General features: G+C 50.7%; 9 protein-coding genes across 9 annotated transcripts; 5 read left to right on the top strand and 4 right to left on the bottom strand.

The window, feature by feature from the left end:
- Window positions 1-402: 402 nt before the first annotated feature.
- On the top strand, window positions 403-1,493 carry F5B22DRAFT_580436 (adrenodoxin-like protein, mitochondrial precursor). Its single transcript, XM_047973257.1, has 2 exons — window positions 403-709; window positions 774-1,493. The coding sequence occupies exons 1-2, from the start codon at window positions 492-494 to the stop codon at window positions 1,114-1,116; spliced, it is 561 nt and encodes a 186-aa protein (XP_047824847.1). The 5' UTR covers window positions 403-491; the 3' UTR covers window positions 1,117-1,493.
- On the bottom strand, window positions 1,070-2,757 carry F5B22DRAFT_580223 (Rrp15p-domain-containing protein). The gene is made up of 3 exons (XM_047973255.1): window positions 1,959-2,757; window positions 1,789-1,901; window positions 1,070-1,715 (listed from the first exon to the last, which is right to left on the bottom strand). Exons 1-3 carry the CDS (start codon window positions 2,403-2,405, stop codon window positions 1,388-1,390), a joined length of 888 nt encoding a protein of 295 aa, XP_047824846.1. The 5' UTR covers window positions 2,406-2,757; the 3' UTR covers window positions 1,070-1,387.
- A 389-nt stretch (window positions 2,758-3,146) lies between these two features.
- F5B22DRAFT_640513 (Clavaminate synthase-like protein) lies at window positions 3,147-4,508 on the top strand (the record flags this gene model as incomplete). The annotated part of the gene is made up of 1 exon (XM_047977861.1): window positions 3,147-4,508. One exon carries the CDS (start codon window positions 3,147-3,149, stop codon window positions 4,506-4,508), a length of 1,362 nt encoding a protein of 453 aa, XP_047824845.1.
- Window positions 4,509-4,703: 195 nt separating this feature from the next.
- Window positions 4,704-6,890, bottom strand: F5B22DRAFT_631175 (uncharacterized protein). Its single transcript, XM_047976600.1, has 2 exons — window positions 5,606-6,890; window positions 4,704-5,526 (listed from the first exon to the last, which is right to left on the bottom strand). Exons 1-2 carry the CDS (start codon window positions 6,520-6,522, stop codon window positions 4,719-4,721), a joined length of 1,725 nt encoding a protein of 574 aa, XP_047824844.1. The 5' UTR covers window positions 6,523-6,890; the 3' UTR covers window positions 4,704-4,718.
- Window positions 6,891-8,655: 1,765 nt separating this feature from the next.
- On the bottom strand, window positions 8,656-16,887 carry F5B22DRAFT_579839 (reducing type I polyketide synthase). Its single transcript, XM_047973249.1, has 6 exons — window positions 15,736-16,887; window positions 15,558-15,675; window positions 10,607-15,491; window positions 10,214-10,551; window positions 9,646-10,126; window positions 8,656-9,578 (listed from the first exon to the last, which is right to left on the bottom strand). The coding sequence occupies exons 1-6, from the start codon at window positions 16,241-16,243 to the stop codon at window positions 8,742-8,744; spliced, it is 7,167 nt and encodes a 2,388-aa protein (XP_047824843.1). The 5' UTR covers window positions 16,244-16,887; the 3' UTR covers window positions 8,656-8,741.
- On the top strand, window positions 16,633-17,754 carry F5B22DRAFT_579953 (Alpha/Beta hydrolase protein). Its single transcript, XM_047973250.1, has 2 exons — window positions 16,633-16,839; window positions 16,894-17,754. The coding sequence occupies exons 1-2, from the start codon at window positions 16,729-16,731 to the stop codon at window positions 17,698-17,700; spliced, it is 918 nt and encodes a 305-aa protein (XP_047824842.1). The 5' UTR covers window positions 16,633-16,728; the 3' UTR covers window positions 17,701-17,754.
- A 1,601-nt stretch (window positions 17,755-19,355) lies between these two features.
- F5B22DRAFT_580098 (uncharacterized protein) lies at window positions 19,356-21,598 on the top strand. The gene is made up of 3 exons (XM_047973252.1): window positions 19,356-19,886; window positions 19,944-20,144; window positions 20,196-21,598. Exons 1-3 carry the CDS (start codon window positions 19,627-19,629, stop codon window positions 21,445-21,447), a joined length of 1,713 nt encoding a protein of 570 aa, XP_047824841.1. The 5' UTR covers window positions 19,356-19,626; the 3' UTR covers window positions 21,448-21,598.
- A 556-nt stretch (window positions 21,599-22,154) lies between these two features.
- Window positions 22,155-23,654, bottom strand: F5B22DRAFT_579833 (NAD(P)-binding protein). The gene is made up of 6 exons (XM_047973248.1): window positions 23,443-23,654; window positions 22,957-23,377; window positions 22,745-22,807; window positions 22,622-22,672; window positions 22,420-22,519; window positions 22,155-22,319 (listed from the first exon to the last, which is right to left on the bottom strand). Exons 1-6 carry the CDS (start codon window positions 23,483-23,485, stop codon window positions 22,245-22,247), a joined length of 753 nt encoding a protein of 250 aa, XP_047824840.1. The 5' UTR covers window positions 23,486-23,654; the 3' UTR covers window positions 22,155-22,244.
- A 621-nt stretch (window positions 23,655-24,275) lies between these two features.
- Window positions 24,276-26,367, top strand: F5B22DRAFT_580147 (cytochrome P450). The gene is made up of 4 exons (XM_047973253.1): window positions 24,276-24,306; window positions 24,357-25,301; window positions 25,357-25,693; window positions 25,753-26,367. The coding sequence occupies exons 2-4, from the start codon at window positions 24,498-24,500 to the stop codon at window positions 26,178-26,180; spliced, it is 1,569 nt and encodes a 522-aa protein (XP_047824839.1). The 5' UTR covers window positions 24,276-24,306; window positions 24,357-24,497; the 3' UTR covers window positions 26,181-26,367.
- Window positions 26,368-27,501: the final 1,134 nt, after the last annotated feature.

Raw genomic sequence — 27,501 nt, 5'->3', positions numbered from 1 at the left:
TAACTTACAGGACATCAAGAGGCTTCAGAGGCTTTAGAGGCTTTACTTAGAGGGGTATTACAGTGGCAGTGCGACAGTACAGCAACCCGTCTCTCGGGGTTAAGCTCACCAATCATCGGCCTGGCATAGCAAATGGCCGAGCCTATCCGAGCTAGAACTAGATATTTTCCTATCGCATCCGATTCGGACTGGTTGACGATTCGAGGTTGTTGGCCCTCTTCACACACTCCATGTATTATACCTACATATGCATCTGACAAGCCAACTCTAACAGGCAGACTGGACTGTTGGCGCCAATTATTTTACATATAATTTGCATTTGCGCCGTGTACCTATAATCCCTCCCTCATAACCTCTCGAGCCGGGTTGCAACACTCCGATATATCGGGCTCTTCTTTTAGTTTCCCCGTCTATAATTTCTTCCGCCCTCCGTTTGCTGTCACTCGAGTCTTGTTGTGGTGCTGCGGCATCCCTACAAGTAGAGCTACAATATGTCGACTTCCAGGATCCTAGCAAGGAGTTTTCGCAGCTTGCGGGCCAATCCTACATTAACTTCGTCGCCTCGCAGCTTTTCCGCAAAACCAACCCGTCGCAACATAATAAGCTCGCCTCGCAGCTGCGCCGCCTTCTCAAGCTCGCCCCTCCGACCTTTCAGCACATCCCAGATACAGCGACACGGACACATAACACCACCCAAACCTGGCGAGGAGTAGGATTTTATCTTCTTCGGCGTTGTGGTTTGTCTACACATTGTGCTGACGAATTGCTTCTAGATTATACGTCACCTTCATCGACAAGGAAGAGAAAGAACACAAGATTGCTGTTTCGGCGGGCGACAACTTGCTGGACATCGCGCAGGCGAATGACTTGGAAATGGAGGGCGCATGTGGCGGCTCGTGCGCCTGCTCGACTTGCCACGTTATCGTCCTCGACGAAGACTATTATGACAAGATGTCCGAGCCCGGAGATGACGAAAACGATATGCTCGACCTTGCCTTTGGCCTCACCGAGACGAGTCGCCTAGGCTGCCAGGTGATTATGACTAAGGAGCTGGACGGTTTGAGGGTTAAGTTGCCTTCGATGACGAGGAACCTGCAGGCCAGCGACTTTAAATAATGACGAAATGATACAAAAAATTTCAGCGCATAGAAATCATGTTGGTCTTTTTTCTTCCAGGAAACCGTGGTTTATATCCCCCCCCCAGGTTAGGTTCCAAGGCGTCAAATATTTGTCTGGAATCGACAGATGGATTGGAAACTGTACAAAGCGTGTATAACAGAAGAACCCTGGTCAATGCCGGAGGTTGGCCAAGATAGACTCAACTCTGTGAGACCTGGGCCGTGATAATGTCATTATATATGATTTATGGTTCACGCCGTATGTCGCCTCATGCTTCCTCTATCCCGTTTTTACTGAGTTTCCCACCTGCGCCGGCGATCAGGTCCAAGAAGCCTTGCCGGCTCATCTCGTTCACTTTCTCCTGTCGCGCTTGACTTCCGATGATGCCTTCTTTCTTGGCATCCCTCTCCGCCTCGTTGGCCCTCTCTTGCGCTTCACGTACAGCTCTGAATAGCATGATCACACCGCGATGAGCCGTTTTCCGTAATCGTCGCTCAGTCTGCATGATCTCTCCGGTGGACGTCTCCTGGCTGTTGTCGCCGGTCATAACATCCTTAACTCTGCCCTTTTCCTGCGCTAAAAGCTTCTGGTCACGACTATGCGAGGGTCAGTACTTGGAACTAGTGAGATGTAAAAAGGAGTATAATATCGAAAGTGTCTATCACGTACAGAAGTTTCCGTGCTTTGGTCTCTAATGCTTTGTCGACTATCTCTCGGCTGGCCTTCTGCGCGTCTACACTACGAGACAGAATGGCGTCGGACTTTTTCGCATTGGACAGTTTCTATGCGCGGGGTGTGTCAGTAGGGGTTGTTTCGTGGATTCCTAGACCTCGACTCACAGTAGAAAGAATCTTTTGTAGTGAAGTAGCGAAGGCATTCGGGTCATTGCGTTTCGATTTTGTCCATTTTGAGCCAATATTCGATGTTTCTCCGTCGGAGTTTGTAAAGTCATCCTCTTCCTCTATATCCTCACTGTCGTTTCCGCCCTCGTTGTCGTCGCTGTGGGCGCCATCTTGGCTGTCGGAGTCGTCTTCGACTAGGCTCTTCTTGGGGGGTTTTGACTTATTTATCCTCGCAGCTTTTGGGGCAGGTATGTCGGCGTCTGATTCGGAGTCAATATCGGAGCCTGACAGCGAGGCTATGTCGTCGACGAGAGCATTGTCGAGGTCTTCTTCCGAGTCGCTATGGTATTGGGGGACTTTCTTTTGCTTCTTCTTTGGTCTCTGCAGTTTTCCGACAGCTGCAGAATCAGCATGGCTCCTTTTCTTGGTAAATGCGCCCGCCATATTGTCTTCTTGTGGTGATGAAAGCTGTCTGGATCTTGGGTGGGACAACTCTGGTTCGGGGGTTATGAATCTTTTGGTTCTCAGCCAGGGTATTCGGTCCGTATCATCGACAATCGAGCAGCACGCAGCAACTAGAAAAAAGTTGGGTTACAATCGCATGCGCCCGCTATCGCCCCACTGTAGCATCGATAACGATAAGGCGGACAGGGGCTCTGAGGGGCCTAGAACTCACTGAAGCTTAGTGCGCTGTCTCGCCAGTCTGTGCGAGTCTGTGCCCTGGGAACGCTGCCAAGCGCTGCCGCCAAGTCCCAACCCCAGCTTTCTGTCGGCTGGGGTAATACTTAGCCGACCGATTCTTTGCATTCTTTGCATTTTACCCCGGGTATCTGTGAGCTATTAGTTCCATACGTCCGTGAAGCTCACGGGCAGCGTGACAGCTGCTCCTCTAGGGGGTCAGGGTAAGGTCATACGTTTTTTTGGGGGGATCGTGGAGTGTAGTGTGTGTTATAGGTAGTGTGTATTAGGTACAGAGTAGTGTATGTATATGTATGTATATATTGCTGTTAGATGCGTGATTATTCTCCCTATCGGTCTGTTCCATTCGTATATTTATATCCTGGTGTTTGAATACCATCTATTCTCGGGTGTTGTTGGTTCACTGTTTCTCTTGCTTAACTGTATATTCGCTTTTGGGACGACTATAAAATGGCCTCAGCGGCTACCTGCACGCGGAGTAGCTCGATGCGGTTCGCATCACGCAATATATATGCATCGTTACGATCCGGTGTTCAAAGCCAACGCCTGTCCTTCTCTCATCGTCAACTTTCACAATTAAGTCGGCAGCCTTTGCGGCCTTCCGTGGTCTCAGGCGCAAATCGAAAAGAGATTATATCGGCAGCAGGTCTGGTCATAAGAAAACACCTGTCTACAAAGAACTGGATAAAGCCTTATGGCCACCATTACGGTTGGAACACCGACATTACGGACCCAACCAGCCCAATCCATTTTGTGAAAGATCAACCATCTGAGCTACTTGTAACAGATCGTGCCTGGCTTCGCGACGCATGCACGTGCAGTCGATGTGTTGATCCTTCGTCTGGGCAGAAGCACTTTGCCTCCACTGATGTCTCTATTAACCCTGAAATAAGCAAGGTCGATGTCACCAAGGCTGGCAACTTGCTGGTGCATTGGAAAGATGACTTCTTGACTCACGGCACTCATGTCTCGGTGTATCCGGCTAGTCTGTGGCTCAACCACGTTCAACCTCCGGCGCAAAAAGTAAGCCCGATACCGTGGGATAGGAGGAGCATGGAAAAGCTATCGCCGTCTATCAGCTTCAAGGCGTTCATGGAAGATAGCGACGAGCATCGCCAGGCTATGATCGCTCTGATTTTATATGGACTCATATTCCTGCGCGATGTACCCACGAACGAAGATACTGTGAAAGCCATAGCTGCTCGCATAGGTGGTCTTCAGGATACACTCTGGGGGCCAACTTGGAGTGTCAGGTCCAAACCAAATGCCGAGAATATCGCATACACCAACGGATATCTGGGCCCGCATCAAGATCTCCTGTACTTACAGAACTGTCCGCGCATCCAAATCCTCCATTGTCTCAAGAACTCATGTAGCGGAGGAGAGTCCCTCTTTTGTGACGGGTATCATGTCGAGCAAGAGTTCCGCGAGCGAAACCCGCAGATGGCCAAGGTTCTCCGCGAACGTCTGGTAACCTACCACTACGACAAGGGCCGCCATCTAGAACAGTATTCGCGCCCCGTACTCTCGGGGCGAAAGCTGTGGTGGTCGCCTCATTTCCAGAAACCCGTCCAGCCGGACGCATTGACGGAGCCAGGGAGACAGCAATGGTTGCAATGGCATGAGGCAGCCAGGCAGCTGAAAACCACAATGGAGGCTGGCAATAATGTGTACAAATACAAAATGGCCCCTGGAGATTGCGCTATTTTCGATAATCACCGGCCACTGCACGGCCGCGAAGCATTTGATACGACGTCGGGCGAAAGATGGTTCCAAGGAGCCTATGTTGACAATGCTTCGTATGAGAGCCTGTTGAACTCGCTCGGGTTGTATGAGGCCTCTGACTGATTTGAGAGGAGTGGCGAGGAAGGACGGTGCAGCACAATGTAATATAACACTTCACGGTATTGGGTTATCGCAATTGCAAAATTCACATTTAGTTCCCCATCTAGCATTTCAATACGTATGTTATCTCATGCGCTCCATGTACATATCAAATCATCTTCACACTGAATATACACAAAATTAATTCTGATTTTAAAGACTAGTTGTAAAACACTACGTCGCGACTTCAATATTCAAGATGATGAAACTCGTCGACATCGCAGGCAGTTCATCGATGACGAGCTGACCACCTAACAGCTGCCACGCGAGTCCCCCGAACACCACCGACTCGACGCCCGTCGCAGAAACAGGGAGCGGCACAGACACGGAATCCTGAATATCATCGTACCCCCCATGTACCACAGACACCATCATCCTATCGCCCCGAATCCAACACGCCGCGTCCACAATCTCAAACCCCTCGACAGCCAACGGCCCAGGCTTCCCACCAAGCAAGAAATCCACCACCGGCGCACGAGTAACCACGCCCGCCATCCGCGAATGGACCTCGAAAAGCGCCCTACTGCCCGGCCACGTCCATCCAAAAATACCCGTCGCACCCCGATTAAACGCAAGCGCGTTCATGGCCCTCGCTTCGGCGGCCGTGGGGTCGCGGAACCAGTAGTCCTCGCCGTGGAAGACCTGGGGGTTATGGAATTTCGGCAGCGGCCAGCGGCCGAGGCGGGCCTCGTACGTCGCGAGGTCGTCGAGGCGCGAAGACACGTCTTGCACGACGCCCGCGCAGTTATCGCACCCGCAGTCCCCGAGCGTCGCGTTGCATGCCGTGCCCCATTTGGAAAAGGTGCTGTTGATCCCGATCGGGTACACGTCTTCCATTAGGATGTCGCCGCCTGAGGCGTACGCGCCGAAGTAGTAGTCTTGGCAGTTCAGGGTTATGGCTACTGGGTGGTACGGGTCGAGGGCGTGGATGAGGGATTGGGCTGCGGGGGTTTTGTCGAAGGGGACTTGCCAGCCGTCGGGTCTGGGGGGGTTGTTAGTATTTGATGTAAAAATGAAGAATGTGAGGGGATGAATGTTTTATGAGATGCATCGCGGCTTACTCGTCCGCTGTCCAGTACGCGAAAAGCGAGGTGTGGTGCTTGATCGTGTTCACGCGCTGCTCTGTCTCCGTGAGATTCTTGTAGGACCCGCGCAAGTCGAACATGAAATGGAGACCCTGCTGGTCCATGCTGTCGTAGACGGGATTCGTGTCCGCGAACCCGGCCAGCGAGACGATGGCATTCAACCCTGTCCCGCCGCTCGTGTAATCGCGCACGAACTCGTCGCTGGCTGCCGTGTCGTTTGACCCGTTATATAGTCCGTAGTACCCATATGGCAGCAACGGGACGAACTCGTGCCCCGTCTGCGCGTTCTTGAAGAGTAACCCGCCTTTCACATTGTCGATCTTCGTCGCGCTGCCCTCGGGGTTATCAGGGAGATAGAGCAATTCGCTCGTAGCGGTGTAATTGTGATCACCATACACCGAGGCACCAAATAATACCACTTCATAAGATGTTAGTTTAGGCTCGAGTCCAGCCAGCTCGAACTCAAACTCAGCACCCGTCGTGTTGATCGCGATCCGATTCTGCACGAGCGGGGTGTCGTCGTCGACAAGATTGATCGAGAACACGAGCTCGGTGAACGGCTCCGCGCTGCTCCTGCCATCGCTCGTCGAATTCACGTATTCCTCTCCATGCCAAGGCGATAGCGCGGCGTTCACTACAAACGACGCCTTGCTCTCAGTGGAGAGGTACAGACTGTACCGCGGCTTGAATTGCACGTGCAGAAATGTCGAGTCGTTTGTCGGCGGCGCGACTGTGTGACCGCCGGGCTCAAACGATGGGTATCCAGCCTGGTAGACCTTGCCGCACCAGCGCGGCCAATCCGGGTGCTCCCCCGTGTCTGGGTCGTCTTGCGCCGATGCGAACACGATTGATAGCGCGGTGAAGAGGCCGCGGAAAAAGAAAGAGGACTTCATCCCGCTTCTCTATCAGTTATTGACAGACCTGGTAATTATCCTACCTATCTGCCCTCAGACCAACCTTATACTAAGCCGTGGACCTTGCAACGCGCAAGTACCTAGGTAATTTATCAGACATCTTTATCAATTGATCAATCATACCCCGCGCTGCGCATCTCGCACCGTACACCGGTGCCCAGGATGTTGCCGTGTTTGATTGCAACGTTCCAAGAGATGGCGGGAATGAGGGTGGTGCGGTCAACTGCCTTTTTGAGCAGACTAGCCCGCAGATCCGTTACTTAACTCAGGTAGATATCAATATGTCGTAATCTATTATCTTATTTCATCCATGAGCAGCCATGAATATAAAATTTGAGCACGAATCTATATACCTGCTTGGGAAGATGGATCATCTATGAAAGCTTAAACCTTCGCGCTTGCGCAATCCTTTTCTTTAGGCTGCCAATGATGAGATACAAGACTCATAGTGCGTAGTACTGTATGTACAACTTGTCGCATTATTAAATAGATGAGCTCATCTCAGTGTCTTGATGGTGATGGCTTATGTTATGAGTTCAGAAAATGATTTTGAGGCATGTCTGTTTGTCGCGATTGTAATGAGTGTGAGTGAGATTACTCGCCGGGGATGAAGGGGATGAGTAACTCTACGTGGTGCTCACCTAGTTTCCTTGAGTGTTCTCTTCTCTGAGTATGATTAATTTGAAGATAAGAAGTGCAGAATGCCTAAGCCACCGCACTGTGCCGCGTATACTCGAATGGTTTGGAAATTGATCTAACGGACATAATTAGGTGCTCTCTTACATCGGTATTGTCTTGTTTGAAACTAGGTACAAAGCTGCATCTCAAGTCATGAATGACGGAGCTTAAATGAGGCGTTGGAGAAATGGGAGGCGTAGGCAGATGACTTACGCAACTAGACTGAACCTTCCTTGCCTGGATTTCCAACTTTCCCAGGTAATTAACCTTTGGTCGGTTTTAAGGCAAGTGATGATCATATTTTCCATTAGTTACTGACAATCAGGTGCATGTTTTCATCGGTCGTCATGAATTGAGTGGTGAACGTTTGACTGAGGCTTGTGGCACCTTGCAAGACAAGACCTATTTTTATCATTTCACTGTTATTACCACTTAACTCAGCCCTGTAACGGACCAATGACGTTGAAAACAAAGTTGAACAATTGCCGTTACGTATTTATGAGATATCGATGAGGATGATAAGTGAAGTGTAGCCTCAGCGAAGACATACTCGGAAACTGTAGTCATGAAAACCTCGGACAGAAGAGGGAAAATTAAAAAGATAAGTTGTGCTAAACAAGGGAATCGAACCCCCAGTGCCTGGTAATGTATGCAAACTTACCTAGGTAGATAGACTCAGGAGGTTCAAAGTATGATGTTGAGGACCTAGGTACATACCTGACCTCCCCGGCAACATCGTCAGGTACACCTTGAACCAAGCTACTTTACCTCTGGCGAGAAACAGCCAACCTTCTAGATCATAAGATATTGATGGCCAAGATCTAGGAATAGGAGATGTGAGAAGGAAGAAAGTGAAAGGGCAAAAAAGAGAAAAATATCATTACTCGCCTTGCCTTAGGTATCGAAGTTCCTAAGCTACAACGCGCCCTGCTTTCGCATTGATGGGTATTTCTTTGCGGACGTTATCCAGCACCGATGCACCTCGGACGACTGTTGGAAGTACCTCAGCCTAAGGTAGCACTCCCTCCCCCTGGGCGTCCCCTAGGGTTGGGCTGCCTCCTTTGGGTCAAGGTACAGTCCAAAGTCTAGCTGGGACCGTATCTAAACTTTGGTTATCGTGTGGTCATAGAGGGCGCAGAACTCTACCACTCGGCCATGAGTACTTGTGCTAGGCTACAGGTCTGTCTTCATTTATAAAGGCCTGACCTGGATGACTGAGTTATGCGGGTGGTGGCACATTACTTGTGGTAGAAGCCTTGAGTTCCTGCCCTCACTCTCAATCCTATCACTCTGGATCGAAGCATGAGGATAGGATGTGTATATCAGATGTTCGTCTATTTACCCTGTGACAAAACGTGTTTCTATAAATGTATCCAATCTCTTCTCTTTATAAACCTCAACCGTAAATATTTCCAAACGATAACGCTCACCCACAGCACCCTCTAATATCATCAAAATTCCACCGCAAACTACCTAAACATCACGAAATCAACCTCTCCATCATCTAACAGCAACCAACACTACGCCAACCGCGACACCTCCTCGATAATCCTCTCGCAGATAAACAACAGCGACGTAGCATTGATAATCTCCAGCGTCGTGAGCTCAACACTAAGCTCGACCTTCAAGAAATTGCGCACCTCGACGGCAGCCAGCGAGTCAATGCCGTACGCAGACAGCGGCCGCGCGAAGTCCAGCGCGTCCGTGACCCGCAGGATGCGCATGAAGTACTTGCTCATGGCCTCGGCCGTCTTGTCGAGGATGACCTTGGCGCCTGCCTTGGAGCGGATCACGGCGCGGATCGACTCGAGGTCCTTCGTGCCCTCGGCGCTCGCATCCGGACTGTCTGCGGCATGGTCCAAAGAAAACAGGCCGGCGAAGCGCGCGTCGCGGGATAGTTGGGAGGCACTGGGTTGCGGGACGCGGAGACCGGTTATCATGTGAGAGGCGCTCTGAGCGTTGACGGGAAGGATCTCTTGTTGTTGCAGCGATAGCTTTAGCGTGTCGCGGAGCACGCTCTCGGTGACGGGTTGCCAGACGGCTTCGTCGTAGCGGTTCATCAGGTCGTCGTGCTCGGCAAGGTAGCCGACGTTGGCGACGACGCCGAGATTGATGGAAATTGCGGGGAGTCCGAGACCTCGGCGGTATGAGGCGAAGGCGTCGAGGAAGGTGTTTGCCGCGGCGTAGTTGGCTTGGCCGAGACTGCCGTATAAACCGGACACACTTGATAAGAGGGTGAAGAATTCCAGAGAAAGGTCCTGCTCGAGGGAGACTTGGTGGAGGTTCCATGTGCCCCTTACCTTGGACTGCAGCGTGGCGTGGTACTCATTTATCGTCATGGAACTGAAAGGACGATCCTAGATTTCGTTGTTAATTTGACATCCACAACGCGTGACGATAGGGTAAGTCTCCTTGAATACTCACATTAAGTACCATGGCTCCTTGGATAATACCAGCGATAGGCGCGGTGGTAGCCTTGAAAGCGGCTCTCACATCATCCACATTCGTGATATCCCCACGTATCATACTAACTTCACACCCGAGACCGCGGACCCTAGCCATCGCCAACCGCGATCTCTCGTCGTTTTGGGCGCTGCGTGATAACACAGCTAAGTGCTTAGCGCCGTTCTTGGCCAGGGATATCGCCAGCGTCGAGCAGAGACCGCGCAACCCTCCCACGATCAAGTAGCAGACGTCGTCGCGGACTTTGATGCTGCGCGGGGCCCGACGGACTGATACCTCGAAATCAGGATCTTCGGCTCGGCTGATGATCAGCTTTCCGATGTGTTTACCACTGCGCATGAGACGGAGTGCGCTGGGGATCTGGTCGAATGGGAAGACGCGGGTGGGCGATATGGGTTTTATGTGACCCTGCTGGAAAAGATCGAATGTCTCATTCAGAAGGCTGCGATAATGTCAGTTCATGGGTTGTTGCGTCAAAGCGTGTACCGGAACCACAGGAGGTTATATATAATCCGGCAGAGGTACGTACCCAGAGAGCATATCGTCGGTGATCTGCTCATGTGATAAATCTAGGGCTTTGAACGATGCATTACGATTGAAGGGCTCCATAGATAGCACATTCCGATCCAGGATATCCTTCTTGCCGATTTCAACCATTGTTCCTCCAGTCGCGATGATGCGCCATGATTCATCCAGCAGATCACCTGCTAAAGAGTTCAAAATGATGTCAACGCCGTATCCGTCCGTCTTATCTAGTATCTTCTCCGCAAACTGAGAGTTTCTTGAATTAAAGATATTCTCATCTGGAACTCCGTGCTGCGACGTCAAGAAATCGCGCTTTTCTTGTGTGCCGCAAGTTGCGTAGACCTGTGAGCACATTAGTTTATAAGCATCACAACAATGGGAGCAGGGTGTCTCTTACCTCAGCACCAAAGTACTGGCAGATTTGAATAGCCGATATTCCGACACCGCCGGTAGCCGAGTGGATGAGGACGCGATCTCCCTTCTTGATCCGCGCCATGTGAATTAGGGCATATATCGAAGTTGCGAACGCACAGGGGAGCGTAGCTGCTTCTTCAAACGTCATAGAGTCGGGAATAGCATGGACTACTTTGGAACTGGCTTGCACGCGATTTCCGAACGAGCCTCTCTTGAAGAACGCGACTCTTTGGCCCTTGATGAAATCCTTCATGCTCGAGCCAACCTGTCTGATGACTCCGCTGCCCTCGCCGCCAAGGAGGTGTTCGTTTTCTGGGACAAGTCCAATGACGCTGGCAACGTCCTTGAAGTTGACGCCAGATGCCATGATTTCAATCTCTACCCAATCACCTGGGAGAGGGGGCGACTCAACGGAAACTTCGCTGTATTGTAGGGAATCTAGATTTCCTACACGCTCTGCCCTTAATTTGATCGTGCCTGGTGTGCTCTGAAATGGAATCATTTCGGGAGGTCGGCCAGCGGAATCTTCTTCATGGGATTTGTTAAGAACAACATCTGGAAGTACACGATTTATTCTTAACACTCCATTACGTTCCGTGTACTCATTATCCGTGTGATTCTTCTTCTCTGTATCCCTAAAGAAGTCGACGCATTTCGTTATGGCTCTGATGGTACCTTCTCCTGACGCATTCTCCACGTCGAGATTCAATAATGTCAAAAACGGTGTTTCGTTACGGAGCGTCCTGAAGAATCCGTTTATCAGGGCTTTGTCTGGGTCGGTCACGGAGCCTTGTCCGCCTGCAGTGACCCAGAGAATATGGCATTCCTTTTCTACTAAGTATTGCAGGGTATCCCATTGCTGTTTGTCAAGGTTGGTCATCACTGACTTCTGAAGTTCGTCTAGAACAACCACTTTGCTTCCTGGCGGGATGGAAGCTGTGTCGCTCGCTATGGAAACGTTCCACTTCGAACTTGCAAACATGTCCTTAATACTGTGGTGGTGTTCGCTGTTGAATTGCAGGATCACTAGATCTTGAGAGGGCGAGCTTGTGGTAGGAAGTTCTTTGCGAGTGAGAGCTATCGAGCCTGAGCTCCATAATGTTTTGACGCCAGATAAATTGTCTGAGAACTGGGAAGATTTCAAATTGCACGCATTATCCAAAAATAGCGTGATACCAGTATCCTTCAGCCAATCCTGGAGAAGTGTCAATTGGTCGAGCATAGGCGATGGGGTGGAAGGCAATTTGACAATAGCCAGGTCAAATTTCGTGTTGATAGGTGTCAGCCCCTGATCAGCATCTATGACGATGTAATCAGTTTGCGAGCCGGTATTGTATTTCTGCTGCGCTTTGACTAGCGCGTCGACGCTGCTCAGCGCAAGAGTGTATTGTGAGAAAGCACTTCGTATTATGCTGTCGGAACTTTCGTTATCAAACCAGAGACTAGAGTCATCATTGAGGTCAAGGTTAAACTCGACAACGTTCAATTGAGGATTTTTGTGTGTGGCCAGATTGATTAGTCTCTGCGCAACAAGTAAGTCTTGTTCAACGCCTTCGCGGTTTGACCCCGTTAAAGTCTCGTTGATGAGCCCTTGGAGTCCAGACTCGTCAACAAGAGTGATATCAGCATCCCATACGAGTTGGCAAAATTTATGCGGCGCAGCAATGACGTCTGACGTTCCCAATTTCGCATATCGAATGCCTTTCATATCTAATAACAAGTCGCCGCCGGTTGGATGGTACACAGCGCACGAAAACGCGTGGTTACTCATGACCTCTCTTCGTCCGACTCCAATAAAATCAGAGCGAGCAACTGAAATGCCTTCTTCAGGATGGTCGGAGTGAAAGGGGACAGTAAGACTGTCGATCTGCTGAGGAATCAGAGTGTCGGTATTGTTGGAGTCATTATCATCCCATGTAGCCGTTACACTCTGGAAACAGCCATCCATGCAAGCAGGATGCAGTGCATATGGGCTTTGAGTATATGTAGAAGTAGGTGGTTGTAGCGATACCCTTGATCGACCCTTTCGCGTGCTAGTAGCAGATTCCATTGCTATAATTTTCTGAAAAGATGGGCCGAAGTTGAAACCGTAATCACGCATTTTCTTATACCAGTTGCCGTTCGACATTGGGTAATCGAAAGGCTTCAGGGCAGCCTTTTCTGCCCCCTTTACGGTGAAGTCGCTGTCAATGCGGATAAACCCTGTTGCGTGATCGTTCCAGACCCCGAGCTTCTCTGCTGTTATCTTGAACTGGAACCACGATGGGTTAGACCCGACTGGAGGTGTTAGAGTGAGTACAACTAAGGGAGCATCATCAGACTCGTCTAGGAAAAGCGCTTTCAGGAACTTGATGTCCCGGAGTCGGTATGTATAGGACTGAGGGGCGTCTCCCTTCCAGGTTGTCATATAAGTAGTCTGATACATGGCCTCCATAGCCATGCAGATATACCCGGTACCAGGGAAGACGGTGTTATTGCTTAGCTTGTGGTCGTTTAGCCATGTATTGTTCGCGAGCTTGAGCTTGTTCCTCCACACAGGGGATTGCCACGAAGTACCCGGGATCTTGGTGCCCAGGAGATCGTGCTTGACAAAGGGGCGGAATCGCCAGTCTTTGCTTGCCAAGCTTTCGTGCCAGTATTTCTTGGAGCGATTCCACGCATAATTGGGAAGGTCTATCAACGTCGAAGGGGAGCTGTTATGTAGTTCGTTGACTCGCTCGAGATTTACGGTGCCACCGACCGTAAAGAGGTTTCCAGCTACACCATATAGTGCCATAAGTGTGTCTGAACCTCTCTTAGAGACGGAAGTGTAATGTGGCTGTAATGTAAGGTGAGATGCGCTCTCGCAGATCTGCGAGACTGGACCAGCCAAAGCATTTGAGGGACCGACTTCAATCATGAAGTTGACTCCATCTTTTCCATCGATCATGGCCCCTACTGCCTGTTGGAATCGGACCTGAGACTGCAGGTTTTGTACCCAGTAGGCAAGATCAACGGGCTCGGTTAATAGATCGCCTGTTACCGAGGAGAATATTTTCACATTGCGATGCCTGGGCGCTTTGATTTGAACATGAGCCGCCAGTAATTCAGCGTATCTAATCGCAATATCGCTCATATAATCGGAATGGTAAGCAAAATCAACTTGCAACATCCTGGCGAAGTGATCCTTTGATTGTAATCTCTCCATTACTCGCTCCAAAGCCAATGCAGTGCCCGAGAGAGTCACGCTCCGCGGACTGTTGACACACGCAACCTGGACGAGATCGTCGCTGCTATCAATGTATTCTTGAACAGCGTCGGCAGAGATACCCGCAGCAAGCATTCCGAGTTTCTTTCCTGCACGTAACTCCTTGATAGCCCGGCCGCGGAAAAACGCGATCTTTATAGCAGCCTCAGCTGTGATGTAACCAGCTGCAACAGAGGCAGCAATCTCTCCTGATGAATGACCCGCGACAGCTGCCGGCTTGATTCCCCAATCCGATAGAACCTCAAGATATGCCAGTTGGAGGGCGGTGACAATGGGTTGTGAGAACTCAGGGTCTCGTAGAACCACAGCATCTTTCTCGTCGACTAGTTTGGACATTAAGGTCCATTTAGGAGGGTCGGGTAGGCTCATCAGGACTCCATCAAGAGCCTCTACCATTCTCCTCGCAGCAGGGAAAGTCTGTATGAGATCTTTGCCCATTGTTGGCCACTGCGCGCCTTGACCGGTGAATACTAGTCCGATGTTCACGTTGCGATTGAACGTTTTGCCCGTAACAAACGAGGCAGGGCTCAGTCGCGTGTCCTTCTGTATGCTGTAAGCTCTATGGTATAACCTGCTCCGCCGCTCGGATAGGGTATATGCCAAATCATCCAACTCGACGTTGACTGCAGGGTGTAGTAAGTGAGACGCCAATCGGCTCATAGAGGATTTAAGAGCTGCTTCATCATTTGCCGAAAGGACTATCAGTTTGGGTTTTGACTGTTTCTTATTTGGCGCGCTATCATCAAAACTAAAGAAGTCGTCGTCAATAGTTTCGGTTTTAACGTAAGAACTTTTATATTTAGGTAGTGAATTCCCTGTTAGATATTCCGGACTCTCGAGAATAGCATGCGCATTTGCACCACCAAATCCAAAAGAGTTGATGCTAGCCCGGCGTTTTGTATTGAGTGGCCAATTGATAGACTCGTAGAAGGCCTTGACCTTGGAACTTTCGAAGTTGATTCTGGGATTCGGATCGAGAAAAGTCGCCGTTCCCGGAATTTTCCCGTTTTCTATTGAAAGCACGACTTTTATGACACTGGTCAAGCCAGACGCCGCTTCTGAATGTCCGACATTTCCCTTGACTGACCCTATTGCCAGGGGTTGGTCTTTTGACCGTGAGGGTGCGAAGATTGTTGATAGACCTTCAATCTCGATCGGATCGCCAGCGATAGTGCCAGTACCGTGGCACTCGAGATATCCAGTATCAACCAGATCTGCTTCATGGAAACCTGCGTTCGCATAAGCATCGCGAATTGCATCGGCTTGGGCTTTCGGATTAGGCTGCGAAATGCCCGGTGTTCTACCAGCACTGTTTGTTGAAGTGCCGCGGATGACGGCACGGATAGGGTCTCCGTCTCTCACGGCATCTTGAAGCCGTTTCAAGAAGACGACGTTGATAGCCTCTGCCGCAACGTAACCATCTGCCTTGCTGTCAAAGACATGGCATCTTCCTGTTGGTGATGCTGCTGCTCGCATATTGCCCGGATCCTCATTTCTTTCGGGGCTTAGATACATGTTCACGCCACCCACAAACATGGCGTCGGCCTGATTATTTCCAAGGTACAGACACGCCATGTCGAGGGCTGTAAGTGCGCTCGAACAGGCCGTATCGACAGACATACTAAACCGAGCGTCAATACTATGAAGGGGATGTCGACATTTCCATAAAGCTATGTGGCCACCTTACCTAGGTCCATGAACATTGAGAAAATGGCTTATACGGTTACCCAATAAGGAGCGACTGGACCCTATTGTGGGAGAGTCTGTTCTATCTTCGACGTCTTTAAGGTCCATATCATAGTAGTCTATATTTACATGTATTAGCGATATACACGTCTCCAATTGAGCTGGCGGGAAGCACGAACCAACAGCGCTGGCACCCACCAAACATCCTACTCGCTTCCCGCTGAGTTTCTCCATCGGCATACCGGCGTTTTCCAGGCACTCGTATGTCACTTCCATTAGATTTCTTTGTTGAGGGTCCATTGCGATGGCGTCTGAGTTATTTATGCTGAAGAACTGGGCATCGAAGTCTGCTGGATCTACGTCTTCCATGAACATGGCGCCAGGCGTTTTCATTGTCTGAGGTTTTCTTGAAGCATCAAAATGGCCAGCCAAGTTGAAGCGATTCGGCGGTGGTGTGTTAGCAGCGACTCCCCCCTTCATCATGAAGTTCCAGAAATCATCTGGGGTTGCGCAGCGTCCAGGTAGACGACAGGCCATGCCAACGATGGCGATAGGCGTCTGGACAAATGGTTTAGAACCCATATCGTGACTAGACGAGAGCGTTGTCGCTAAGAGAGTCTTGATGTCGCCATTCACCCTACCATTTGGTAGGGCGCCGGTATGGTCTCCATTCACATGGAGAGCCATGATGCTGACGATATTAAATGTTGAGCAAAGAGGCTTTTAGGTGAAGGTCCTCCTTGCCTTGCCCTCGTGTCGAGCAATTAGCGATCTTATCGTAACACAGATTCACAGGGCTGTCAATCAGATAGACATGTGGCCACCAAGGACCCTGCGAACAGTCTCACAAGATCGTCGTCACAGTGGGTGACGTTCTTCCACATGCAGAACAGCCAAGACCAAGGTACTGTGCTGCTACTACTTATGTGTATGCTAGTAAGGGTAGTGCAAAGTAGTGTAGCTCTCCGCGCAGCTGGCATGCATAATGCAGGCGGTGTAGTCTAGGACCTTGGAGATAGATCTCCACCTGAGCTACCCTATTAATTTAATCGCCCGCGAGGCGAACTCGAGCTAGACTGCGGGATGGCCTTAAAAGGAATGGATAGGCCCTTCAAAACGGTGCGTTGGGAGCAGCGATGTTCCAAGATCCAAGGAGCTGAGAGAGCGACAAAATGACGAGCCATGAGGAGGTCAGCTTCCAGACCCTCGACGGCCTTACACTTCGCGGCACTCTATACCTAGCGGGGCGGCCGAACAGTCCTGCAATTATCATCACGCCAGGCGTAAGTTTTTCACTAAGCGGCTATTTGGCATCATGAATCTCACGGGCGTCGCAGTTTAATGTGACTAGAGATGTACTCTTACCCAGGATCGCGCAGCGGTTTCAGCGCGACGGCATCTCAGCCTTAATCTATGACCCGCGCACCATTGGCAGCAGCGACGGCAATCCCCGAAACGATATCAACCCTGCCCAGCAAGCAACAGACTACCACGACGCCCTGACGTTTCTGAAGACCGACGGACGGGTCGACCCTGAGCGCATTGCTTATTGGGGCTTCTCGTTTGGCGGCGCAGTGGCCCTAGCGGCTGCTGCGCTTGATAAGCGAGCAAAGGCAGTCATCAGCGTGTGCCCGTTGACTCACTGGGATCTCGACGAGAGCAAATGGCGTGGCGTCATGGCAAAGGCGATGCAGGACCGTGAATCTCAGCTTAGTGGCAACGGTGCTTTCTCGCTGCCCATGATAACCGACAGGGGGGTCAACCCCGCTGGTTTTTCGTCAGGCATGGGGGCCAGCGAGCTTGGCCTCGTCGCAGAAGCCAGGAAAATCCCAGGCTTCAATCTAAACACAACAATCCAGACCTACTACCACATCATGGCCTGGAGCCCGTTCAAGCTGCTGAGATATCTCGCGCCGACGCCAGTGCTGATGGTGACACCGGAGGATGACCAGATCTCCCCGCTGGCGGATCAGAAGGAGCTGATCTATAATCGGATACAGTCACAAAAGCAGATGTACGTCGTCCCAAAGAAGGGCCACATGGATGTGCTGGACGGCGAGAGCTTTGAAACTGTCATGGCGGTACAAGTTACATTCATTCGCCAGTGTCTTGGTAGCGAGGACGCACAGAGCGCGGAGAGGTGACCTCGAAACGGCCATAGTGCAGACAGCACAGAACACGAGCGTACCTATCATAGTAGAGTAGCATGCAGATAAATGGTAACATAGGGCTTACATTTTCAGGACGAATACTACGCTATATTAAGTAGGTAGCTGGCGCCCCATGTCTCGGCCACTCGCCTTGGTGCTGTCTTGGCTTTGGGGGCGTATCTGGGTAAGGATTGGGGACCATGCAGATCGAGGGTAATGGCACACTCTCGGTGTCGAGATTGGATGGTAAAAGCATGTGAATGATGCAACTCGATCCTGAGGTTAGTAATGTCGCTACGACTTAGTCCACTCCCTAAGGCAGGCATATGGTGTCTATGATGCCGTGAATCGGGCCATGACAATACTGTATCTTCATGAGCCAATGATATCCAGATACGTTGGGCCGGTAATGGACACATGTTAGTTCTAGATTTTGGCATACTGTGGAACTACATGTCAAATGGCCTCACGCCAGTATCACTGTCAATCTCCGTCGGTACACTAGTCAAGGTTAGGAACTCCTTTTAAGCTCTCACTCCTATCTACACTACGCCCATTGTTACCTAACTACTTAGAAGAACACATAGTGTACCCGCTGTTCGTTATAATAGTACCTACTTATATAGGACAGGGCAGGGCAGAATGCTGGGATGACATTGACATAGGTATCCAGGGCAATACTGGGTTCAGACCTGGGTTCTTGATAACAAAACACTACCTCCCTATTAAGTATGTACATATTCTCTCCTCAGGGAGCGGAAGGATGAACGGCAGTAGAAGCCTAGCGAAAGGATTCGGTTCGGCATAGGCCAGGACCCATCAGTGATCGAATCAGGCACCATTCAGCTCTTCGTCCCATCAGGCCATTATACGTGCAGCACAGACAGGCGGCGTCAATCACACTCGCTCTTCTTTCAACCCCGACATCCTACGGCTGAAATTCGCCGTCTAGGCCACCACCATCCGATACGACCTTATGCTGACTGACCAAGACAACTAAGATACTATATATATATGTCTTCACCTGCGTCTCTCCTTACATAAACATCATAACCTTCAATTGACGACGGGCTGGTGCCCTACCCACCGCCTCTTAGCGTTACTAAAACTGCTAGCATCTCCGCTACGCCTACTGACATGGCGCTTGAGGAGCACCAGAGCCCAATTCGCCGAAGGATCACGAAGGATTTGACAAGACAGGAGTGGCTATGCAAGGTCCTTCCCACCAGCCCACTAAATACGCTCTGGAGATACAGTAAGTCGGTAAATGAGAGGAGGCGACCCGGCAGAGCGATTCGCGCTAGAACCCTGGAGATGTTTCCTGTTTCAACTCTCGAGATATGCCTATCTCTATGGGTATGTATGGGCGTGAGCTAGCGTATAGACACGTATGCCTCTGGTGTACATAGTAGGCAGACTACTCTAGAGATGGGGAAATGCTTCTTCACCTGTACCGTAAACGCCGGTACCCTTTAGCCTTGTCTCATGACATACCTTGATGCCTTCACCAGATCACTCTACGCTAGGCAGTGTAGCATTCACGAAGTCTATTCTTAGGGGTCCACCTCGTAGGGCAGGACAATGGTCTGACCGTTGCTCTCATGTATGTCATAATCCATAAGCTACGGTACCCAGCCCTGTAAACCGGGACTGTTTTCACCCATAAATAAGAATTGTACCATGAATAGCAGCATAGCCAAGGTGAGCGAGGTTGAACTAAGCTTGCCTTGTTGCCGGGAGTCTCCGATGGATATCATTATTTATGAAGGCTAGCATTGCTGTCTAATTTGCCCTCGACTTAAGAGTATACACTAAGATCGTCATCGTCGGTTCCTTCGCCCACTCTCCAATACTCTCTACTTCACCGATAGCAACTTCATCTCATTGTTCCAGGTGATAGATAGCTCCCCATTCGCCACGATGAGTTGGACGCGAGTCTTCATGCTCGGTGCTGTCCTTGCGCTCCCCGGAGCTCATGGCATGCCACGGAAAAATGCGGTGTGCAAGAACATCCCCGGCGACCCCGGCTGGCCATCTTCAAGCGAATGGGCCTCTCTCAACCAAACGGTAAACGGCGCGTTGATCGCTACCACGCAGTTGGCGACGCTTTGCCACGGCAGAGACTATGATGAAGAGCAATGCGAAAGTCTCAAGGAGGCCTGGCCTTTTGCCGATGTTCAGTAAGTCATGCTGCTATCCGCAGAGCACCATGGACCATGAAATTAACTGTCGCGCAGTGTTCAGGAATCGGCCGAGTTTCTTATGCCATTTTACCAGAACCAGTCTTGCGACCCTTTCACGGCCATAGACAAGCCGTGTGAGCTCGGAAACTATGCCCAATATTCCATCGCTGTTTCGTCCGTCGAAGACGTGCAAGCAGGCATAAAATTCGCCAGAGAAAACAACATCCGGTTGACTATTAAGAACACAGGACATGAGTAAGTTCCCTTTGCTGTCAATCTCATACTGGTGGCTAACATCGTCGCTAGTCTCCTTGGCAAGTCCACTGGTAAAGGTTCCTTGTCTCTATGGACGCATCACTTGAATAGCATCGAGTTCATGGACAAGTATAGTGGGAGCTCATGTTATAAGGGCCCAGCTGTCCGGCTCGGAGCTGGAGTTCTTACCTCCAATGCCGTCAAAGAAGCCAGCGATAAGGGCTACCGAGTCGTTACCGGCACTTGTCCCGATGTAGGTGTTGCAGGTGGCTACACGCCCGGTGGCGGCCATGGCGTTTTCACGTCTCTGTACGGTATGGCGGCCGACAACGTCCTGGAATGGGAAGTGGTCACTGCCGAAGGGAAGCATGTCGTGGCCACACCGACCAAGAACGCTGACCTCTACTGGGCTCTGAGTGGCGGCGGCGCGGGCACGTTCGCGGTCGTCGTGTCGATGACCACTCGTCTTCATCCCGATGGCGCCATGGTGGGCGCCAGCTTGGGTTTCGACGCAGAGCTGGCCGGCAGTACCGAGAAGTTCTGGGAGGCGTTAGCCACATTCCAGTCAGCCCTAGGCCCGGTAGTGGATGCTGGCGCCGTCGCTTCATACGCCATAACGCCCTATGCCGTCAGCGCTTACGGTATCGCGATACCGAATACAAATGCATCTGAAGTTGAGAGGATATTCGCGCCGGTCACGAGCGCCATGGCTGAAATCGGCATCGAGCTCAATATCACCACCACAATGCACTCTCACTACATCGACTTCTTCAACATGTACTTCGCGCAGGCTGTCTCAACCACGCCCGCGGCGCAAATCACCGGCGGCCGACTTCTGCCGCGCTCGATACTGGAGACGCCCTCTGGATCGAAGGACATTGCCCAGGCCTTCCAGAAAGCCGTGGACGGCGGATTTGCGATCGTATGCGACGCCGTCAATGCCGACCAGCCGCGACCTCATTCCAACGCGGTGTTCCCGAGCTGGCGATCCGCGCTCCTTCACTGCATCATCGTCAAGACGTGGGACTTCAGCATGCCCTGGGATGATATGACGGCCTTCCAGAAGAATCTGACCGAGGTGGTCATGCCCGAGGTTGAAAAGGTCACGCCGGGCGGTGGCGCGTACCTCAACGAGGCAAACTTCCAACAGCCCAACTGGATGCAAGAATTCTACGGGAAGAACTACCCTCGCTTGAGAGATATCAAGCGCAAGGTTGACCCGGCGGGTATATTCTACTCGCAGACAGCAGTTGGGAGCGAGTCGTGGGATGAGGACCCAAGTGGCAGGCTTTGTCACGTATGAGCATTTGTTTGTTTGATTAGGATTTCATGTTTTAGCACTTCACTTCATTTCAGTTCATAGTTTAGTTCAGTAGATACCCAATTCAACACGTTTATTTCTTGCTTTTTTACCCAACTCCCAGTTTCCAGTTTTTCCTGCAGTGCTTCGGTGAGACGGGCGTTGCATCACATCTCAACCTCATTGCAACTGCAACTGTAACCCATAGAAACCCACGTGATTTGGGTAGGACGAGCGGGCTGAAACACGGTGCCGATACGATATCACGAATAGTTGCCAGGGTCTAGAATAAGTAGGCTGTGCCACTATATCAACCACACCCTCCATGACCTAAGCGAAGTCCTACCTCCTTGGAGATGCCGGCAGGGGATGAACACCGACACTCTGACACCTTTCAATAATAATAATAATGGCGCTTTTAAGCTTACGTAACAATGCAACTTAATATGGACCTCAGAAACACGCGTGGCGTCAGCGCTGGCCCCCAAGCACTTGCATACCGACCCGCGGATACCGTACTCTTACTTACTCTTACTCGGACCTCCTCCAATGGAACCATCATGGCGTCACTTTGTAACCGGCTGGGGCTGTGCTTACTTAATTTGTATAGGCTACTGTAACTCTAATCTAATAGTAATTCCCTAGTATATGAGGAGACGGACGATGTCCATCAAGAGGGGGCCTTTCTACAATTCTAGCCAGTCGGCGAATGCCGCTAAATGTACGCAGTAGCACAGTTGTCCTGTCCTAGCGCCCAACGTGATAATCGGCCAAGACAAATAGTAGTCTTTGCACGGAATTTACCACGGGAACTCGATGCCGGAAATGGCATCTATGAACTTGCCGGAGTACTTCTCGCGGCTAGAGTCGTCGATCTAGTGTAGAGAAATCGCATTAGAACCAACAAGCTCTTGGGGGAGGAAATGAAAAGTGGCATCTGCGTGGTGTAGGTATAGTATAGTAAGGTAAACTCACAATGGCCATTACTTTCTCGGCGCTTTGCTCAGGCGTCCACGGCGCTTTTTCCAGACCTAGGTATTTGGCCGTCTCGTTGCCCATATCAGTGGCTATCAAACTATTGAACAACAACACAATGCTTGTCAGCGTTTTCCAGTCTCTCCAATAAGAAGGCGCGCCCAAGATTTTTTTTTTTTTTTTAATAGACAAGGAGCCATACCCTGGGTTGATAGCTATGGCGGTGAGCCAAGGATTACCACAATGTGCGGCTCTGTTACGTGATTCGTCAGCGGATTGGTCTTTTGGTGCAATTGATTATCCTGTGGAAAAAAATTATACTCACAGCGTGATCCAGTTCAGCGCTGCCTTTGATATGCAGTAGGACGGAGCAACCCAAGTGTGACCCCTGTTCAGCAACAAACAAAAAGTCAGCGAAACGAATTCAATCGGGTTGTGTACCAATAACGGCAGCAGCAGCAGCAGAGTCGACTCGAATGAGCCGGCCGGCTAACCGAGGTACGTAAGCGAGGCAGTTCGCAGAACAGAACGTCATACTTTTCCATGCCGCCAAGGGTGCCGGCAGCGCTAGAAATCGGCGCGAATTTAGGGCTGCTGGATTTCTTGAGGAGCTCGTGACAGGCCTGGTACAAGGCTAGAGGACCCAGTGCGTTGACGTCGAATGCGTTCTTTAGAATGCTCAGGTCGACGGTCTCGACTGGCTGTAGCGGCGGGCTCACGCCGGCGTTGGCGATGAGGACATCGACGTGCTCGATGCCCTCGGCCTTCATTGCCTTGACCGCCTCGGCGGCATCTGAGGGAGACGAGCTCTCGATCTTGACTAGGATGAGGCGCGAGCCGTCTGCTTTTGGTGACGACTTTAACTCGCCCACGCCCGGCTGGGCCTCGTTGCGATAGCTGCCTACTACTGTGTGGTTGGGTCGTGCGAGATATGCCCGGGCCAAAGCATTTCCGAGGCCTATTGTCGGATTCTCATTAGTGGTCACTTCGGTACTTATTGCTAGGGATCACATCATAGCTTACCTCTCCCAGCGCCTGTTATGACAACGACTTTTTGGTCAGACATGATGATTGTGATTGTTGGATATCGATCAACCTTGTGACGGCAAGGCTTATTCTATGATAGTATTGCTGATTCCTGTCAAACTGGTAAAAGAAAGAGAATCTGAAGAGAAACAAGTAAATTGAAACAGAGCTAAGTCTAGGTGTAAGTGATCTATCTATCTATCTTGCGCTCGACATGCGACAATTCTCTCTTTTTCTCATGTTACATTGATCCGGATTACCTAAGTTAGGTTCGCAATTGAGGGGTCGAAGACACTTGCAGCACTGCAGCACCGCCTTCCCCCACCATCAATCACTATTGTACCGCCTTACGTCGGAGATAAAAGCGAAGGGTTGGAGGATGGATTCCGCCTCGTTGCCTAACCCAGGATCTGCCAGGATAAGCAGCCCCTTGCTTTGCTTGGGTTGGATTGCATTGAAGCTTGTGACGACGGTGGTATTTTCATCCATGGACTCCCCCTGTGCGATGAGGAATGGCGGGCAGCCAGAACGAGTCCTAAAACTTAGCCACTGTAGTAGTTTTAATGCTTTCCGTTAGTGGGATGACCCTGTAATTAATCGCCTATCAACCCGCCTATCAACCCGCCTATCAACCCGCCTATCAACCCGCCTATCAACCCGCCTATCAACCCACCTATCTAGCCTCGCTAGGCTTCTGTCTAGGTACCTACATATACCTATCTACATACCTAATGTAAGTACCTACTTCAGGTAAGACATGTCGCCTGGTTACACTGGGGCTTACTGTATGACGGGCGCTGTGAGACACTGTAGAGATACTTCGCTAGGGCCTAGAACAAAGTACCTGCTGAAATGGACCAAGTACCTACCATGGCCTGTAGGGCTCGCACGCATATTGACAGCCATTTTAGATGCCTCCATATGGTGCCGTGGGCACACCGACTCCTGGTATCATCGACAATGATCGGTCGTTGTCAGTAGAATCATATTGTTCTTCTTTCAAAGTTGGAAACATCTGTGAATCAGCCCGCCTGTGCTGAGCGACCCCGAAAATGGGGGATACCATCTTCTCTCTCCTACCCGGGTTCTGGCCGTGGCCAGCATATGCCGTTGTTGGTCTGGTAGCATACTTCATATTGCGAGGCGTCTATTTGGCCATCTACAGGCTCTATTTCCATCCTCTAGCAACATTCCCGGGCCCTAAGCTGGGAGCGGCTACACACTGGTACGAGGCCTATTACGACATCTTCAGCCAGGGAGGTGGGCAATGGACGTTCCAGATACGGCGGCTACACGAGATGTATGGGCCAATTGTTCGTATCAACCCGGATGAGATACATATAGACGACGTGGAATACTACGACGTCGTTTACTGCAACAATACCCCCAACCGCCCCATAGACAAGACCGAGAAGTTTAGGTATCGGTTCAGTGTCCCGGAGGCTACGGTGCAGACCGGTCTGGCAGAGGTTCACCGACGCCGTCGTGCTGCTATAGCGCCATGTTTCTCGAAAGCGCGCATCAGGAGTCGCAATGACGACCTCCAGGTTATTATTGATGGCATTTCAAAACGCCTGTCGACTGAGTATGCAGGGACTAGCAAGACCATCAACGTGAACTTCATGTGGAGTGCCATGGCATCCGACATTATCACCGAGATAGCTTTCGCTCGCCCAACAGACTTCTCATCAGCGCCAGATTTCACCTCACCATTTGCCCAGGCAATAACACAGGCCGTTAATGCCTCCCACGTCATGACACACTTCGGCTTTCTTGTTACAATGTTGAACTCTCTCCCTGATTTCATACTCGCATTCATGACGCCATCTTTCAAGCCTGTTTTGAGATTCCGAATAGTATGAGCCGATCCGCTTCTTCACTTGGTAAAACCTCCTGACTGACCATCGATAGGAAATGGCCCAGTACATACAGAGCTTCCTCGATAAGAAGGAAATTGCTGCCAAGGAGTCATCTGAGCCGACCATTTTCCATGATGCGCTCTCGGCGGATTTGCCTGAGGAAGATATGACCTTATCGAGACTGCAGCAAGAAGCAATGGCCGTGAATGGTGGTGCCGTTGAGACGACTTCGTGGGCTCTCACGGTTGCTGTGTTCCACATCCTCAACAACCCATCCATCAAGTCGCGTCTAACCGCCGAGCTCACTAAGGCGATGCCGGACCCGGCCAAGATCCTACCTTGGAACGAACTAGAGGACCTTCCTTACTTGTCTGCTGTTATCATGGAAGGTATGTAAACGATCAACGTGGAAATGGATAAGAAGAGATGAACTCATCAGTTGTCTTAGCTCTGCGCTTGAGCTTCGGCTCCGTCCAACGACTACCGCGCGTGAATCGCCTCGGCATGCTGCAGTACAAAGAGTGGACGATACCCCCCAACACGGCAGTCAGCATGGATGCGTATCACATGCACATGAACGAGACAGTATTTCCCAATCCTACGGAGTTCCAACCAGATCGGTGGCTCGGCGATCCTAAAGGCCCGGGAGGCCTGCGTCCCCTGTCGTCGTACATGGTCTCGTTCAGCCGTGGAGCGCGGAATTGTCTGGGTCTCAACCTCGCGTGGATGGAGTTGTACGTCGGGCTTGCGACCGTCTTCCGCAGGCACGAATTGGAGCTCTTTGAGACGACCCGAGACGACGTCGACTTTATCGTCGACCTTGCTCGACCGATGCCGAAATGGGGAAGCAAGGGGGTCCGAATCATGGTGAACTAGCGAACGAACGCTCGATCGGAATCTCGGCTCCCCATATACGATTAGGAAATAATTACCCATTTTCATTATACAGATGTCAAGCCCTATTTGTGTCTGCTTGCAGAATCTATACCACTAGTGTACATATAAGTCAATCCCTTTCCTTGGCCTATGTGGTGGCCGTCTAGTTAATTCCGCGCCGTGGCAATTCACCTAGACATGTATCCAACTGGGTTGTGAAGCTATTGGTCTCTAATTACATAGTATCCCTTTACTCGGTCAGACTCGGCGCAGTATAGTCGATCTTGTCTCACTACCTACTGTAGGTATATCAAGCTTTTCAAGACATCGTTTTCCCGAAGATCTCGAGACAACCGTTTGAGTTGCTGGTGTAATGCATCTCGTTACTAGCATGTTCCCTGTCATGTCTCGGTCTTGGTATCGTGATCTGGTACGATATCGCGGAACCAGTTTAATTGCTCAGTTCCTATATTTAGATCAGCGGGGACCTACTCTACTGTCGCCCCTCACTTTCTCGCCTTACCCAACCAAGACCCGACCCCATTATCCAGCCATAACCTTGTATAACTCGGCACTAAAAGGGCACGTTTTCTGTAAACCCGAGGTGCTACCGTACTACGTTGAGACTACGTTGTATGATATCGAAGCCCTTAATTAGCTGTTCATTATCTACGACGAAGACGTCTAATCGTCGCGAGCAATCCTTATTCAGGCAAGTGATAATCTATAAGCGAAACGCAATTTGGTAAGTCGAGGACTTAGTTCAATAAGGAATTAAACCCTGGCCTTCACTAGGATAGTTACAGCTAGTGCACCGCGAAACTGCCGCCTCTCATAGGGCGAGCAGAACGCCGATCAAGCTGAACGATCTGGGCAACTAGGGTCCTTTCACGTAAGCAGTAGCAGAGTAGCAGCGAGTGGCAATGCAAGTAATATACGTAACTGGTCAGAACTGGCTATAACCGGGGAGAACTCCTCACGCCATCTGCATGTAGTAATCAGCTTCTGTGCCCGCTACTGTATGTCACATATTAGCTGCCTCAGTAGCCGGACAAAGATGGGATCTGTAGCCGTGGTAGGATTCCTATCTATGTAGTTGTGTTGGACATCCAGACATCATCGAGCAATATCTCTGGCGTACCTATTCACGCCACCCTGAGCCCGCAGTGCAACCTTCCTTCTGCTTGCTGTCTCACCAGCCCCGGCTGCGATGGGGTGGCACGGAAAAGGATCGTCCAATGTAACCGTGGTGCCCACTCCCAAGACCTGTGCAGGATTCGGCCAAACCCCGTAATCGCATTCTCTCGGCCGCGTCTCTCAC

The sequence above is a fragment of the Xylaria bambusicola genome (assembly GCF_022495145.1).
Source record: "Xylaria bambusicola strain CBS 139988 unplaced genomic scaffold F5B22scaffold_97, whole genome shotgun sequence".
NCBI lineage: Eukaryota > Fungi > Ascomycota > Sordariomycetes > Xylariales > Xylariaceae > Xylaria > Xylaria bambusicola.
The sequence above is the reverse complement of the archived record's forward strand: the minus strand, read 5'-3'. Positions and strand labels throughout refer to the sequence as shown.

Bases quoted from the DNA above. Each gene is read 5' to 3' on its own strand.
- F5B22DRAFT_580223 (XM_047973255.1), bottom strand. From the start codon at position 2,405: ATGGCGGGCGCATTTACCAAGAAAAGGAGCCATGCTGATTCTGCAGCT. The intron at 1,902-1,958 runs GTGAGTCGAGGT...CCCCGCGCATAG, and splicing joins TACAAAAGATTCTTTCTACT to AAACTGTCCAATGCGAAAAA. The intron at 1,716-1,788 runs GTACGTGATAGA...ACCCTCGCATAG, and splicing joins ACCAAAGCACGGAAACTTCT to TCGTGACCAGAAGCTTTTAG.
- F5B22DRAFT_579833 (XM_047973248.1), bottom strand. From the start codon at position 23,485: ATGTCTGACCAAAAAGTCGTTGTCATAACAGGCGCTGGGAGAG. The intron at 22,520-22,621 runs GTATGGCTCCTT...GTTGTTCAATAG, and splicing joins GCCATAGCTATCAACCCAGG to TTTGATAGCCACTGATATGG. The intron at 22,320-22,419 runs GTGAGTTTACCT...TCTCTACACTAG, and splicing joins CCGAGAAAGTAATGGCCATT to ATCGACGACTCTAGCCGCGA.
- F5B22DRAFT_580147 (XM_047973253.1), top strand. From the start codon at position 24,498: ATGGGGGATACCATCTTCTCTCTCCTACCCGGGTTCTGGCCGTGGCCA. The intron at 25,302-25,356 runs GTATGAGCCGAT...GACCATCGATAG, and splicing joins CTGTTTTGAGATTCCGAATA to GAAATGGCCCAGTACATACA. The intron at 25,694-25,752 runs GTATGTAAACGA...CAGTTGTCTTAG, and splicing joins GTCTGCTGTTATCATGGAAG to CTCTGCGCTTGAGCTTCGGC.
- F5B22DRAFT_579953 (XM_047973250.1), top strand. From the start codon at position 16,729: ATGACGAGCCATGAGGAGGTCAGCTTCCAGACCCTCGACGGCCTTACA. The intron at 16,840-16,893 runs GTAAGTTTTTCA...CGGGCGTCGCAG, and splicing joins CAATTATCATCACGCCAGGC to TTTAATGTGACTAGAGATGT.
- F5B22DRAFT_580436 (XM_047973257.1), top strand. From the start codon at position 492: ATGTCGACTTCCAGGATCCTAGCAAGGAGTTTTCGCAGCTTGCGGGCC. The intron at 710-773 runs GTAGGATTTTAT...AATTGCTTCTAG, and splicing joins CCACCCAAACCTGGCGAGGA to ATTATACGTCACCTTCATCG.
- F5B22DRAFT_579839 (XM_047973249.1), bottom strand. From the start codon at position 16,243: ATGGCTCTCCATGTGAATGGAGACCATACCGGCGCCCTACCAAATGGT. The intron at 10,552-10,606 runs GTAAGAGACACC...ATGTGCTCACAG, and splicing joins GCCAGTACTTTGGTGCTGAG to GTCTACGCAACTTGCGGCAC. The intron at 9,579-9,645 runs GTGAGTATTCAA...AACGAAATCTAG, and splicing joins AAGGAGCCATGGTACTTAAT to GATCGTCCTTTCAGTTCCAT.
- F5B22DRAFT_580098 (XM_047973252.1), top strand. From the start codon at position 19,627: ATGAGTTGGACGCGAGTCTTCATGCTCGGTGCTGTCCTTGCGCTCCCC. The intron at 19,887-19,943 runs GTAAGTCATGCT...ACTGTCGCGCAG, and splicing joins TGGCCTTTTGCCGATGTTCA to TGTTCAGGAATCGGCCGAGT. The intron at 20,145-20,195 runs GTAAGTTCCCTT...CATCGTCGCTAG, and splicing joins ATTAAGAACACAGGACATGA to TCTCCTTGGCAAGTCCACTG.
- F5B22DRAFT_631175 (XM_047976600.1), bottom strand. From the start codon at position 6,522: ATGAAGTCCTCTTTCTTTTTCCGCGGCCTCTTCACCGCGCTATCAATC. The intron at 5,527-5,605 runs GTAAGCCGCGAT...CAACCCCCCCAG, and splicing joins GCGTACTGGACAGCGGACGA to ACCCGACGGCTGGCAAGTCC.